Source organism: Mandrillus leucophaeus, unplaced genomic scaffold (assembly GCF_000951045.1).
Source record: "Mandrillus leucophaeus isolate KB7577 unplaced genomic scaffold, Mleu.le_1.0 Scaffold856, whole genome shotgun sequence".
NCBI classification, from domain to species: domain Eukaryota; kingdom Metazoa; phylum Chordata; class Mammalia; order Primates; family Cercopithecidae; genus Mandrillus; species Mandrillus leucophaeus.
Genome location: NW_012109319.1, coordinates 772470 through 788042, shown reverse-complemented (window position 1 = coordinate 788042; position 15573 = coordinate 772470). Strand labels below are relative to the sequence as shown.

At 32.4% G+C, this 15573-nt stretch overlaps 1 protein-coding gene across 2 annotated transcripts in view; it reads right to left on the bottom strand.

Moving 5' to 3' along the window:
• Positions 1 to 1779: 1779 nt before the first annotated feature.
• Positions 1780 to 15573, bottom strand: part of FBXO8 (F-box protein 8) — a 57879-nt gene continuing 44085 nt past the window's right edge. For both annotated transcript variants that reach the window (XM_011968682.1, XM_011968683.1), the window contains 3 exons: positions 6814 to 6932; positions 4687 to 4883; positions 1780 to 2722 (listed from right to left, as the gene is read on the bottom strand). In XM_011968682.1, coding sequence (XP_011824072.1) covers positions 2535 to 2722; positions 4687 to 4883; positions 6814 to 6932 — 504 coding nt within the window. In that variant the 3' untranslated portion in view covers positions 1780 to 2534. The remainder of the gene's footprint in view (positions 2723 to 4686; positions 4884 to 6813; positions 6933 to 15573) is intronic.

Genomic DNA, 15573 nt, shown 5'->3' with positions numbered 1-15573 from the left:
CGTCACTGTGCCTGGCCTGTGAAACCCCATCTCTACTAATAATACAAAAAATTAGCTGGCTGTGGTGTAGTCCTGTAGTCCTGCGCGTGCCTGTAGTCCCAGCTACTTGGGAGACTGAGGCAGGAGAATCACTTGAACCTGGGAGGCGGAGGTTGCAGTGAGCTAAGATCGCGCCACTGGACTCCAGCCTGGGCGGCAGAGGGAGACTGTTTCAAAAAAAAAAAAAAAGAAAGAAAAGCTAAAAAAATGATCTCTAGCTAATGATATGCAAATTTAAGTCTTTAGGAAGGAAGTTATATCTGAAACTTATTTTTAGCTGTATCAAAATGATTGATGGATAGAGGAATGAGAGGAATGGATAAACATGATTGAGTGAATACAGTAAAATTTTAATTGTAGAATCTAGGTGGTGAATATATAGGCATTCTTTGTAAAATATTTCCACTTTTCTATTTAAAAATTTTAAAACTTATTTTATTTTTAAGTTTTATTGACACAGAGTCTCACTCTGTTGCCTAGGCTGGAGTGCAGTGGCAATCACAGCTCACTGCAACCTCAAACTCTAGGGTTCAGGCCATCCTCCTGCCTCAGCCTTCTGAGTAGCTAGGACTACAGACAGGTGTGTATAACCACGCCCGGCTAATTTTTTAATTTGTGGTAGAAATGTGGTCTTGCTATGTCACCCAGGCTGGTCTGAAACTCCTGGGCTCAAGCAATCCTCCCACCTTGGCTTCCCAAAGTGCTGGGATTACAGGCATGAGCCACTGTGCCTGGCCCCACTTTTCTATGTATTTGGAATTTTCCTAAGAAAATGTTGGAAAAGCAAATATTGCCAATGCACATTTATAATCAGGTCAGGGTAGAAAAATAAAGTGGTTAAAAGAAAAAAAGTTAGGAAATGGAGGATACAAAAAAAGGAAAAGATAAAAGCTAAACCAGAAGCAGAGAGAACTGGATGGTAAGAGACAGGTATGAAGAAAAACAAAGAAGGAAAAATAAAAGGAGGTAGACAAAGGGAGAGGGCAAAGTGTTAATCAGCGGAAACTAGGCACGATATTAAATAATAGTTATCACCACCCTTTGTCTTTTGAAATGTAACAAAGCAGTTTTGAAGTTAAAAATTAGAATTGTCATGGAATTCAAAATTATGCACATGTAAAATGATTTGGATATTTGCTTCAGAATCTTAGAAATCATTTACTATCAGTCTAAAAGTCCCTTAGACATTCAAAATTTGATTATCGTATGCCTTGTCCTTGAAAAATCTGTAGTACAACATTCCAGTTGTAATACTGACAACCACTTTTGACTAAGGGTCAGATTTGGAAGGAAGCCAGGATTCAATATCTCTAGTAAGGAGTTTCTAACTCCCTCAACTCCCTCCTCTAAACTAGTAGCTCAACCCATCACATACTATTTCATTCCTAAGGTTATGCGTTTTACTTGGAGGTCACTTTTAACTCACCATATAAATACACTGTTCTCTATCATTCTAATGCTGCATATTTTAACTATTTACTTCATATAGTTGCTCTCCACTAAGCAGATTTTTTTCTTCTCAGTACCCAGTTATGTATTATCTGTGAGAGCAGGGCCCATGTCTAGTACCTCACACAGTGTTAACACATGTAAAGCCCTGGATAGATACTCACTGAACCAATGAGTAAAGAGTGTTTACTGTTCTTCACAATATCTCTTCAATGGACTCTGAACAGGGATCATCAAGATTAGAAAAATAGTAAAGTTTGCATAATCACACCACATATAAACAAGCAAACATTTACCAGAATTCTAATAATATTTTACATTATTCCTATGAATATAAATCATAAATTTTGATCTTTTAAAAAATCCTAAATGGTTTAAAGGACTGACTGAGACTTGATTAACCCAGTTTTTAAAATAAAAAATCAGATTATAAATTTATATTATAAAAATAACTGCCAGTTTTGCATAGTAATATAGTAACAAATCAACACTCTTCAAAGTTTAAAGGAAAAGGAAGCTGGTATTGGTTTCTATCTGAAGTCAGATCTAACTTTTAAGAAGACAATAGTCTCAGATCAGAATCAAATAAATTTCAGAACTCAGTTTGAGAGAAAAGGAAAAACTTTAGTTAAAATCTTTACAATAAAATAATTATGACTATAAATCTCTTTAGTTAAATATGTACACATTACATGGTATTTGTATAAAGAATGGAAATGGATAAAGTTTTTCAGGCAAATCTAATGCACAAATACACCATCTTTTAGAGTATAATGTCAGTTTATCATTCTTTAACAGCTGTGTTAGACAATGGCTCTGCTTTGTGCAAAACATGATAAACAAAATTAGGAAAAATTCTGTAAAATTATTTAGTTCCCCAAGGAAATTACTAAAATAGAAAATGGCAAAAGAAAAAAAGGTTGCACACTGAAGCTTGATTGTATACTCAGGCTACAATGACCAGCACTGATGTAACCCCCATATCTGCTAAGTCCTTGGGTAGCTTTAGTCTGAAGTAAAAACTTGAAGTCCTAGCAACTGTGCTTTTACGCAGCCACATGGCCAATAAGGTAGATATTGTCATAAAGATGCCCTACAAAATCTTCACTAATATTTTGAGCAGCGCGACGGGTATTTCGAATAAATTCTCTTTTTGACATTTTATTCTTCACATGAGGGCTAGTGAGGTCAATGGAAAGTAGAATCAAAGAGTAGCACAGTACATAGACAGCATCTGGAAGGAAAAAGAAACAGTTCAAATTATTAGTTGGTTTACAAAATATGATTCCAAGGACATAATGTAAGGCACAAATGTTGATAATTTCAAGAGATCAAGATTAGCTCATAAATACAGAGTGACCAGTCCATCCCAGTTTGTCTAGGCTCTTCCCAGTTTTGCATTGGAAGTCGTGTCATCCTGGGAAACTCAGTCCTGAGCAAACCAGGATGGTTATCATCCTATCTTAATACTAATTAAGCATGTATTTCCTTCATTTCAAAATAACTTTAGAACAGTTTAGGAGTGTACAGTAAAAATTCATTCTAGATTTAAAAAATTTAGAATTGCCTTTATTTTGTCTTTGCTTTCAAATGTGATATTTCTATTCAAACATTCATAAAATACATTTGTACTGTCAGTATTTAGCTCCTCTTTCTAAAAAAAATTTATATAGAATGCTTTTACAAAAACCCAATTTAATTGGAAAACATCTTTAATGACAAGAAAACGTATTAATCTGGTACTAGAAAATAAAATGTAAATAACTCAAAAGATTATTAATATTCTCATTTAAGATACATGTTATAAAGGCCTGTGGAATTTACATGTTAATTTTTAAAGTAAATCTTTAGGGAAAAGACTGCTATACCTGAGCAGCATGCAACAAGATTTTATATATGCTTAGGGTAATATTTGATGTTTAATATTAAAATAGTAACAAATGTCATGATAGTTCTACTACTATGGAGCTGATATTTTGGAATCCTGCAGTCTTAAGAAAGTCAAGTTGAACATTATGTCATGTAAAGCATGCTCAACAAATTTCACATGACAGGAACAGTTTTGTAATATCTGTTTAATAAGATAAGCACAATAAAATTTTTGATATGAAAAGATAAGCTATACCAATTGAAAAAATATGTAGGAGATTCAGGCTATATCATATGCACACAAACATACACATATAGAGAGAAGTACACACAAACAATGAAAACCAGTTGTATTAAAAACAAATTTTAGTGAAAAATGGTGCTACCTATATGATATGCAGATTATTAAAAGCTTTAAAAATAATTTCTCAAGTTTTCAATTAGACTAGTAGAAATACCTAACACCCAAACAAGAATAGTTTCTTAAAGAACTTATGTAGCTAAGTATAACTTTCTTCTTAAAACAGTATGTGTGTGTGAATATATATGTACATGTATGTATATATGTGTATAGTTGTGTGCATATATACACACACACATATATACACATACATATACTGTTTTAATGGAAAGTAGAATCAAAGAGTATCACAGTAGATAGCATCTGGAAGGAAAAAGACTGCTTATATTGCATACATATTTTATGTATATGCATTCTATGTAATATGTGTATTATATGTATCCTAATAAATTATATGTATATATACATATATACACATACACATACATGCATGATAGCTATGTCTATGCATATATGTATAAACATATATACAAATGTATATATATGTATTTACAAATTTAAATATGTACAAATGGTCTATATATACATATGTACAAATATATATGACAAATTTATATATACAAATATCTATATATACATACATAGACATACAGACATATGTAACAAATGTATATATACAAATGCTATATGTCTATATATATATGTCTATACGCATGTCCAATAGACATTTGAATATATATAAATTTGTAATATATAAATTTTTATGTAATATATAAAAAATATAAATGACTATGTATACATAGTTATGTGTATTTATATACACACAAACACACGCACACCATAGCTATGACAAACTGTTTTCTCTAAGCTCACATAAATGATGAAGTAGTCACTGCTACAAACAGTAAAACAAGTGTTTGTAATTACTGAGAATATTTTTCCCCACAGTGAGACAAATGTCTCGTATGTCTCTGTTTTTACCTAAAAGTGGGCATGGGGTGATGTACTATTAATATATATATTCTTACCAGGACTAAGGCCAAGTTCTCTCATTAAATCAGGGTTACAAGCACAGAATCTATGTGAGAACTTTGTTATAAGAGTTTCAAGATACTCTCCACGCTCTTCAGGGGCATGGATATGACGAAAAAATTCTCTCAGTGCATTTGGCAAGAACTGATTTCTAAAATTATGCAATGTTACAAGGTCATCCAAGACATCTCTCCTATAGAAAGAAAAAAAGGCACAGCTTTAACTTTTCTTCATTAAAAAAACGGTAAGAAAAAAATAACAAATTTCCATTTTTTGGATAAAAATACCTTATTATTGATTACTAGATCAGTTAGTCCTACAGAAGTATGCATAATTCCCAATATTAAAAAAATCTAAGTATGATTATTTAAGAAGTTAACTTTGAAATCTCTCATGAGTAGTTTATAACAAAATCAAACAAGGTAAAACCTAATTTTACCTCTATAATGAAAAAAAGGAATTCTCTAGTATTAAAACGAACAACTTATTTTTAAGTGTCTTCTTGGCTAAATCCAAATAGCAATAGAATTGTTTATTTTTCAAATTATGAAAGTAATGAAAGTCTCCACCTACACCAATTCACATCTTCAGAGGTAAAAACTATTTACACAGACTTTTAAGAATGCCTACATACGCTATATATTGTTTTAGAATTTTTTTTGCTTTTTTCACATAGTATATTGTGGACAGCTTTGTATATCTTTATACCTAGATCCACCTAAGTTATTTTTAGTGGCTTCACAGTATCCTATCTAATGGACGCAACAATCCCATTGATATACATTTAGCTTATTTGCTATAATATAAATATTTGTGTGTGTATATGCAATTTAAAAAAAAAAATCACTAGCATTCCAATATAGAGTGAAAGTTTGTTACAATGGCCTTCAATTCTTATTGAACTCAGTCATGATTATATGATCATTATCTTCAACTTCTACCAATTGCATATAACAGGAATAGGCGAACTACAGCAACTAGGCCAAATCTGGCCTGCTGCCTGCTTTTGTAAATACAGCTTATTAGAACACATTCACACTAGTTTATGTATTGTCTATATCTGCTTTCACCACAGAAAGGCAGAGTTTTAAGTAGCTGTGACAAAGATCATACGACCCACAAAACCTAAAATATTTACAAAAAGATCTGGTTCTTCACAAAAAAAAAAAAAAAAAAAAAAAAAAAAAACAAGAAAGAAAAAAAGGGAAAAGAAAGAAAAAAACTCCTGTCTATTCTTAGGTACTTGGTACTTAAAGATTTAAAAAAAACTTAATGATGTCATCTTTACATGTTTCAATGACCAGTATGCTGGACTGTGAACTTCTTGATGACAGGGATTATATCTTAATCATCCATGTACTACTACTCTAGCAAAGTTTCTGGAATATTATGAACATTTACAGATTGTTCTTTAAAAATATTGAGATATACAAAAGTTTGAGAATTACAATGAAGGTAAACATATTTTGAAGCCATACATTAGATTCGCATGAGAGCTATAATTTTAAAAATGGTGGTTCAGTTATGTGGCATCAAAACGTTGTCCCAAAATTTAAGTTCATTAATAACCAAAAGTAAAGTGTACAAATGAATAACTATCAAATCAGAACAGCATACTAACCATCATCTCTGTGTAAAACACTGCTAAATGTTACATTTTCATAATTTTCTCACTTGAACATGACATTTCTGTATAGTGTCTACATGCAAATATATATACCTTATATCCCTAGGATTTGGGGTTTATGACTATAATCTGTCTTTGTACTAGCTTTTTTATATGGATAATTTCGTAATTCAGAATTTTTACCAATATAAACACTTAGATTATGGCTACTTTTAAAAAATCAGGGTTGCAGATTCCTGAAAAATATTTTGTTTTGGTTTGCTACTACAAAGACGTTGGGCTTCCATTTTGTGTGGACTTTTACTTTTAAAATGGTAACTTCCTCATCAACAAGTTAAAGCTCACAAAAGAAATGATGTATGAGATATAGGAATCTTTTCCCTGTCTTTACTCAATTTTGCAACCAGATGATTATTATGCAGTATTAAAGTAAAACTTAACTCATCAAAAACATTACTCAACTCATTTTGGATGAAAAGTTAATTTTTGTCTTTACCTTTCATCAAGATAGATTCTCAGTTTTTTCCAATTTAGTGTTCTTGTACAGAAGATAAACTTTGCTATTTCCTTTGGCGAATCATCTAGGATACCCTTGGACATAAAGTAGTTCACTCCCTAAAGCAGAAAGACAAGTCCACATAAATAAAATTGCTCTTTATTTATATATTTTAACAATTAAGCAATAGCAGAACAGTAGCTATAAATTGTTTCCAGTATTAATAGACTTTTTGTAGCTTTATCATGCAAAATACAAGCTAGAACTTGGACTGAAATTATTGTTTGTGGTTGATAGTTTACATGCAATGAAAAGCAGGAAATTCAAAGTTAAGACTGTTAAAGAAATCTTATTTAATTTTCTGGCTCATGTCAGGTAAAACTAACTATACAGAAATATGGCCTAATTTGGGGAAGGGGGCTGCAGATGAAACCACAATACAGACGTAAAACAAGCTTTGTAACAAACACTTCTGATGTCTAATAGAACACATGATTTCTTAAAGTTCACATATATATTGTAGTATGCCTTTCAAGGAAATAGTTTTTTGATTAAAAAAATACTCCAAATGAAAGACTAGTGATTTTATTCTGGAAGAAAAATATTAAATTATTTAACTTAAAGGAGGCCCAACTCCAGGCCAATTTATAGGTTGTACTACTTTGGCTTTAAACATTGCTACATTCTACAAGAACCTAGCTACAATACACACTGAGGGAAAACATATTAAGACAAAACAATTCAGTGTTTTTCATAGAATTTATCTTTGAATTTCCTTTTCTCTGCATGCAAAGTTTTCCAGAGAAGCATTATCCATAAGTTTTTACCTACTTTAGATTTAAACCACCAACAACAAAACACCACCAACAACAAAAAAAATCAAATGCTGGAAACAGTATTCTCTCACATATACAGAGGTCACATTCAAATAAATGTCTTAGCTGGATTTGAATGTGCAGTTATTGAAATAAAAGGCAGGTGGGTTTATTTCAACTTGCAGTTATCCAGATACATGCATTCCCATGAATACTTATGTCTGGATACTAGCACACTATGTGCCGCTAATTGGTAGAGAAAATGACGTATTATATACACACAACATAATGTTTTCACACATAAATTCCTTTGGCATTTCTTCACTTTACAAACACTTACATAGTACTCAGAAATATTACACACATTAAGAATTTTAAAAGTTGGAAGAATATCTATAAAAACCTTTTCAAGATAAAAACGTTCTCATAAAACTTTTACGGCAAACTTTTTTTTAAGTAGTTAGGTACCACGAGGTAATGCTTTTGAAAGGTTATAATTATCTGTAAGTTGTAATTCAAAGATAAAGCTTTTTATATAAAACTAACTTTATGAGCCATCAACATAATAGCCTACTAGCAATTTGATCAAATTTTCATGTGAATTTTAATAATACAAAAGCAATGCTAAGGCACTGATTTTAAAAATGTACATGAAGAAAAGCACAATGTGGTAACGTGAAACTTTCTTGTCAACTCTGTTGTAACCTGTATTTCAGACTAAATCCTGAATACAAGGACTAGAAAATGTAATATGATAAGATGGAAAGCCAAAATACTTCTCTGGAATGAGGCTTTCATCAACTGTCCAAGGGGGCAGCAACTAGAAAACCATTAATGCTTGTTCTATCCTTTCCTTCATTAGTTTGAATAATCGAGAGTTGACTGTATACTCAATCTGCTTAGCAAAAGTCAGGTTTAATTGCTTCCAAAATTCCTCAGTGTAGAAGGGTAACAATATTTTAGAATTATTTCCAGTATTTAACTTTAATTGAAATGATTAAAAACAATGTCAATTAAGTATTATTTAATAGATTCTTTATTCATACCTAAATCAGTATCTGAGATGTAGAACTAATGCTAAGCTACTTTTTAAAAATTGTGCAAAATAAACAAACCTACTAATACTATACATTAATGATATCTAATTCTCTAGTTATGTAATCTATGCCACTTTAATATCATTTGGTGATACTTAGTTATAAATGAACATTGGTATTTGCCTCATGTAAACATCGTAAAAATACACTGTTAGCCATATTCTGTTTTATAAAAAACACATTTTGAGAATTTTACATCTAATCTAACCTGAGTTCTCCCAAATCAATCAAATACATAGGAGCAGGCATGAGCACAAAGAATTGTTAAATTCAATCCTGGAAACTGGGAACACAGTTTGAAATAAGCCAACTCTATTGGTTTTATGAGGAAAAGAGGCATCAGCTTCAAGTTTGGGATTCCTTTGGAGAGGAAGGTTACTTTAGAAGGGCTACCAAAGTGAATGGTAAAGGAATAACAAATACAAAAAGACAAGAGACCAGATTATAACTGTCTCTAATAAGCAAGTTGGAAGTCATCCAAATTCTCATCTTCTTATATTTTAGGTTGGTGTGAAAGTGATTGCGGGTTTTTGCCATTAAAAGTAATGTCAAAAAACCGCAATCACTTTCACACCAACCTACAATTAAATACAAAAAAATACCACAGCATGAGGTCTGTTGAATAACTATACATTTGTTTAGTAAGTGGTATAAGCATTTTTAAAAGTAAAATTTTAGAAGAATGGTAGGGAAACTCCTAGACCACATAGCATATCAGTGATTAGTCAGGACTAGAACTCAGAGCAGTGTGTATGTGCATGGGCATCTGTGCAGTGTCTCACATGCAAAGGAAATCATGAGTCTAGATTAATATATATATAGTATTCTAAAGAAGGAAGGTTGTAGCTCAGTATAGTCTACATAATTGACTATAAAAGTTTCCAATTTTGTGTGTCACCTTTTATGAGGCATACTGACAAATTAGGACTTATCTGGATAAAGGAAATCAAGACCCAGTGAGATTGTTGAAGGGTGTAGAATTCATGTTATGTAAGAAAGAGCTGAGGGACGCAGGAGTATTAGGTCAGAGAAGAAGACATACTTAGGAAAGAAGAAAAGATTAAGACTTTAGGATATCTAAAAGGCTGTGTCACAAGGACAAGGGAAAAGATGTGTGTAGTGGTAGTGAAGATATTAAGCTCTTTTGGGGGGTTATGGACCCTTTTGAGTACTAGGAAAGTCACAGAACTTCTTCCCAGAATAATGCAAGTACACATTTTTTAAAACAGAAATTGAATTCCATCTAAGGAGCGCAGGTTACAAATCCCTATCCTAGATGAGTATAGAAGTAAAGTCAGGAAATGTCACTTACAGGCCGACAGGTTAGTACCACATAAGGAAGGGAATGCTTGTAATTTCAGTTGAGCTGTTCAAAGACCAATCATTTGTCTTTGCTTGATTCAATTTTTGTTGTTGTTGTTTTTACATTTTCAAAATAAGATTAAGCTTCAAACTCAGAACTACTTAAATTTGACTGTTTAATCTATACACATTATAACTCCCATTTGCAACTCTGTTCAACTTTTAGAATTATCTAAATTGTTGCAGTCATAATGTAGTTCCTTTTTTTGCATGTGGGGAGAATTCTGAGACAGTTTTGTCAGATAACTCTGAGATGAATCATGATGGTGTCAGTACTATAATGGGCTGAAACTATCATGATTGATCTCAGTTATCTCCAGGCACAGAGATCAGCTCTTGTCAGGTGAAAGGAAACTATTAGCCAAAATATATTAAAAAAAAAAAGTTTTAAAGGATAGTTACAGTGGGGTAAATAAAATTCCTCTTATTAAAATAGATATTAGGCCTCATATTTCTTGGGAAAATAAACTGGTAAATAATGTTCATGCTACTAATTATAAATTTCATAGTCATTTGATTTTTTTTAAAAAAAGTATCCAGTTCACTTTACATTTAGATAGAAACATGAATGCCTAAAGACTAGCTTGTAAAATAGATATATGTATATCTGTGCATATTTACATATATACATCTGCTTTAAAATGTTTTTTAAAACATGAACTAATACATTAACATTGTCTACATTTTATTTTTGAAATATATTAAACACAAGGTGTGATAGGCAAGGTATTCAGTGATAGACACTGAGTAGTGTAACACAGTTTTGCCCTAAGAAAATTTAAGTTTATATGTGGCAATAATACACGTACATAAACATCTAGAATACACACTTGTGCCAAGGTACATCAATAGTACGTGGCAGTAGAAGAAAATCTAAATGAATGCTTATGAAAAGTGTTTCAGTAGTTCACTGAAAGGAAAAAAAGTCACTATGGGATAGGACATTTGGATAAGGTTTCCTGCTAGAGATTAGACTGAAGTAATGTAAGGGGTTTAGACAAGGAACGTAAGGGGTTGAGACAGCTCTGAATGAGGAGAACGCTGGAGAAGAATGCTCCAGTTAATACTATATTATATGAGCAAAAGTAATATAAAATTTTTAAAGACTATTTTTAGGAAGGAGGGGGAAATATTTTGGGTTGGAGAGTAAGTCTACAACCAGACTATGACAGTGACAGAAATAGCGCTGTATTTTAGGGTAAGAAGTTTATTCTCTATCCTAAATCTAACTGGAAGCCTCTGAAGGCTTTTAAACCTGATGACGCAATGGGCTACAATGTGAATTTGGCAGCAATATAAAGAGAAATAACGAAAGAAAAATTAGACAGTGGGCCATTCAGCAGAGCACTCAATAAATAGATAGTAGGCTGTACCACTGTCCAGGTTTGAACATATGAAAAAGCACTAGAAATATGCTACATATATGAAAATAACTTGATAAATATGCTGGCTATCAAGCCATGTGACAGTGAAAAGTGAAAGACAGCTGATGGCTCTGGCTTAGATGAAGAGGGAAATGACTGACAGAAAATAATAGGTAAAAAAAGTCATAGAGCGCATTGATTTGAAGAAAACAGTGATGAGTTAGCTTTTGGAAATGTTGAATTTCAGGTGATGACAGATATAACTAGAAAGGCATAGTAGGTAGTTGGTAATGTAATAGGATATATTTTTAAAGTGAGGGTTGAAGATACAGATTCAGGATCCTGGATAAGAAATATCAGTAAGGGAGTAATGAAGAAAAGGATAGAATAATGTTCCAGAGGCCAAGAGCCTTTGAGTTAAAGAACAGGGTGTCTAGTGCAATTATGCAGTATGATGGAAAGAGCATCATTTTTAGGACAGGGACCAAGCCATGGTTCTGCAACTTAACGATGATATGAATATAAACAATCTACTCAATCTTCCTGAGCCTTAGTTTCCTAATCAGTAAAAATCTTAGTGGGCTAAGTGCATAGCAAAAGGAACACAGCTAGTTTTCTTTTTCTTTCAAATAGCTCAAGGATACTAGAATAGGAAGAGGGCACTGAGTTTGGTGACTGGGAGGAAAGAAGTGACTTTCAAGAGGTCTCTTTCCACATTGTAGTAGAGGCTGAAATCCAAGAAGAAAACGAAAGAACGAGCTCAAGGTAAGGAAACTGAGTACTGTCCACTCACTTGAAAAATATATTAGTACAAAGGAAGAAAAAATGGCAAAATTAAAGGGAAAAAAGAGAAAGTATTTTTTTTTTTCAAGATAATTTCGACCTAATCATGTCAGAAGACAAAAAGAGAGGTCAATGGAGACAGGAAAAGACTGATGTGCAGGAGATTGTGCTGCAGGGGCAGCAAAGCTGATCGAGAGAGCAGGGGAGGGTTTGAAAATACTGCTGGAGTTAATAATGATGAGCCTGGGGGACAGCACAGTAACACTGGTTCGGAGACAGCTACAGTAAGAAAATGAAAAGCAGAAAACAAAGGACATGTTGGTTTCCTTCTTAGAGAGCACTCACTATCTGGGGAGCACTGGAAAGAGAGGGCGGATTTGGATTCCTGGGCAAAGTGGTGAAGATTTCTATCAACAACGATGCAGGATATGACTGGGAATTCACTGGGAATAAACTAAAGGAGAGCCAAGTAGCAGTGAGAATCTAGGTGAAGTTAATGTGAATTCAACCCATCTCTTGTTAAGGTTAAGCAAAATCTACCATACATATGTTCAGAATCCGTAAATATATATTTGGGAACACAGTGAATTCTGTCTGGAAAATTAGACGTGCAAAGCCAAATGAAAAAGTAATGACTATTGGTACTGAAAGTACTGTCTACTGGCACAGACACCTGGCACATATATTGTGTAACAGTTGGTGTCAATAAAAGTTATACGATGTTTTGTTTTGTTTTATTGGTGTCACTAATAAAACAAAACTGTCACATACTAGGGAGTACCCTTAATTTTTTTCCTAAAGAACAACTTAGTAAAGAAATGTAGAAAAAAATTTGATTTGCTAAGTTGCATTTAATTTTGTCCTAGTATGCAATGTAAAATCTAGTACAATGGCTACTACTTTTCAGGTAATCAAACTGTCCTTAGACCATTATATAATAGAAAGCCAGATGCACACTGCATTTAATTTTCTTTAAAAAAAAACATTTTGAAGACTTAAAAAAAATAAAAATTCTGAAACAATATAGCTCAATCTAGATTTCTAACTTTTCTTTCAACATGATAACCAATATATTATTTTTCAAGTATACATTTTAACCAGTGAAATTAACTGAATACATTATTTTTCAAGTATACAGTTGACCACAATGAAATTTAAACTGAAATGTAACATTTTCAAACTGAAGATAATGTAAAAATTAAGTGATATATGTTATTAACAGTAAAAATTAATTGGCACTTCTGTAGGTCAAATGGGAACATCCCCACTGTTTTGTTTGAAAATAGCAGCAGCAATGGTTAAGATCACTGCTCTGATACTATTTCTTCTTTTCTACAGTGTTTTAAGAATTGCTAAGGTAAATGTAAAATCTGTTAATTTGTATCAGTACAGAAGTTCTCCCTCTCCCTATTTAATCAGAGAACATGTGCTCTACAGTCAAGGGAGGGCGGGCCCCAGAGAATGTGGATAATTGAGAATAATTTGTCTGAGGATATTTATTATGCAAATAAAAAATCAACACCTTGCTTTTTGGCTGCAGTAAAATAAGTGCAGATTTCTTAACTAGTATGTTTAAGACTAGATGTCTATGTTTTTATCCTGTCATTTCATTTCATTCTACCCACTAAATTTTGTAACGTTTTCTACTTTCTGTAATTTTCCATGACCTTCAATGTTTAACGGCAACCTTGAGCACATACATAACAGAAATGTCATGCATTGCTTTTATCAAGCTGCCTATAAATATTACAACAGTTATTCCTAATACAATCACTAGATTTAAAGACTAAAGTAAAAACTATGCCCAGATTTTAAAAGTTGTCCTAGATAGAAAGATTATAAGAGTACTAAGTTTTCCTCTCACTGAGAAACCCGTAACTAGGCTATTCACCGGAAGGCTCTGCGTTACATAGAACTAAGAGGAAAGGGGGCAATGGAAATTGGGAAAGAAATGTAAAGATAGTTTTGATGTCAATTTTAAGTCTGAATAGCAGATTTCAGTCTTTCTTCCAGAGCAGGAACAGAGAGCACACACTGTCCACACTGAAGTGGGAGAATTAACAGTTGTGAAGAGAGAGTGCCAGTATCCTATAGCCAGTTCTCTCAGTTAGTTATGAAACATAATACCATATTTTGTCTGGAGGATAATGAAGAGTCATATTATTCAGTTTTGATTTTACAATTTCATATAATATGAAACCAGTTTATGTATAAACATTGTTTGAATTGGCAAGGATTTCAGCTAGAATGATTTATGGAAGACTTTTCAACATATTAAAGAGCAGAATGCTGAGGAACTGCTAAGGACAGAGATATATACACCTGAAATTGTTTGCAGTTAAAAGATGTCAACAGAAAATCTCACATAAAAGAATGATGGTTTAAGGAAAATCTAAATAAAAATAAATATTCCCTCCAATGGAGTCCAGAGAAAACACAAAGGACATATAGGACAGGTCTTTCTGCTTATTTTTCAAGAAAGAAAAAGCAATGGCAAACAAAATAACATGAACCTAATTTTCTGAAGTTTTAAATAATTAAAAGCCCCTTTTAATTAGTTCTAATAGCTTCAAACAGAAAAAGAACCACATCTGTGAATTCTAGTATTGCCGAAAAGAACCACATTAGTGACTGGGATGCATCAATATGATAGATAAGAAAGTACTTCTTAAATAGTAAATTACTACTATCAATTAAATGTAACAATCATTACTGTAATTATTATCAAAAAAGCTGCTGCTAGCTGAGTCAAGCTTCTTGGAAAAGCCCCCTTTATCTCTAACCTGTTTCTATATTAGAAAAAGAAAGCATTCTAATCAAAATATGGAGATAAATCTCTATTAGGTTATGATTAATAACGGAAAGTAATGAGAAAGTGACACATTTAACAATGATGCTAGTTTAGAATTCTTGTTTTATAAGAATCACATACAAATACTGGATTTGCAATGTGCATATATACAACTGTTTAAATGACTAACCCACAAATACTAGTTTTATCATAGTACCTAGATCTTAATATGTACATTTATAAATATATTTTAACAGCTCTGAAACAGTTTTAAAGTAAACAACATTTTTTTAAAAAAAGTCTTACTAGCAGACAAGCAGAGAAGCAAGTTGGGATATACATGGTACTTTCACTGCCAGCACAAGTATATACTTAATCATGTAATGTAAGAATCTATTCATCCTGCCAACATTATAGCCAAGACACATATTTCAATTTTAATGTAACTCTGGACCCCTAATTATTGCTTAAATGTCAAAAAGATTAAACTCAGCAGCACTACCCAAACAAAATGTTACTGTATATGCAAACGACTGCATATACATGTC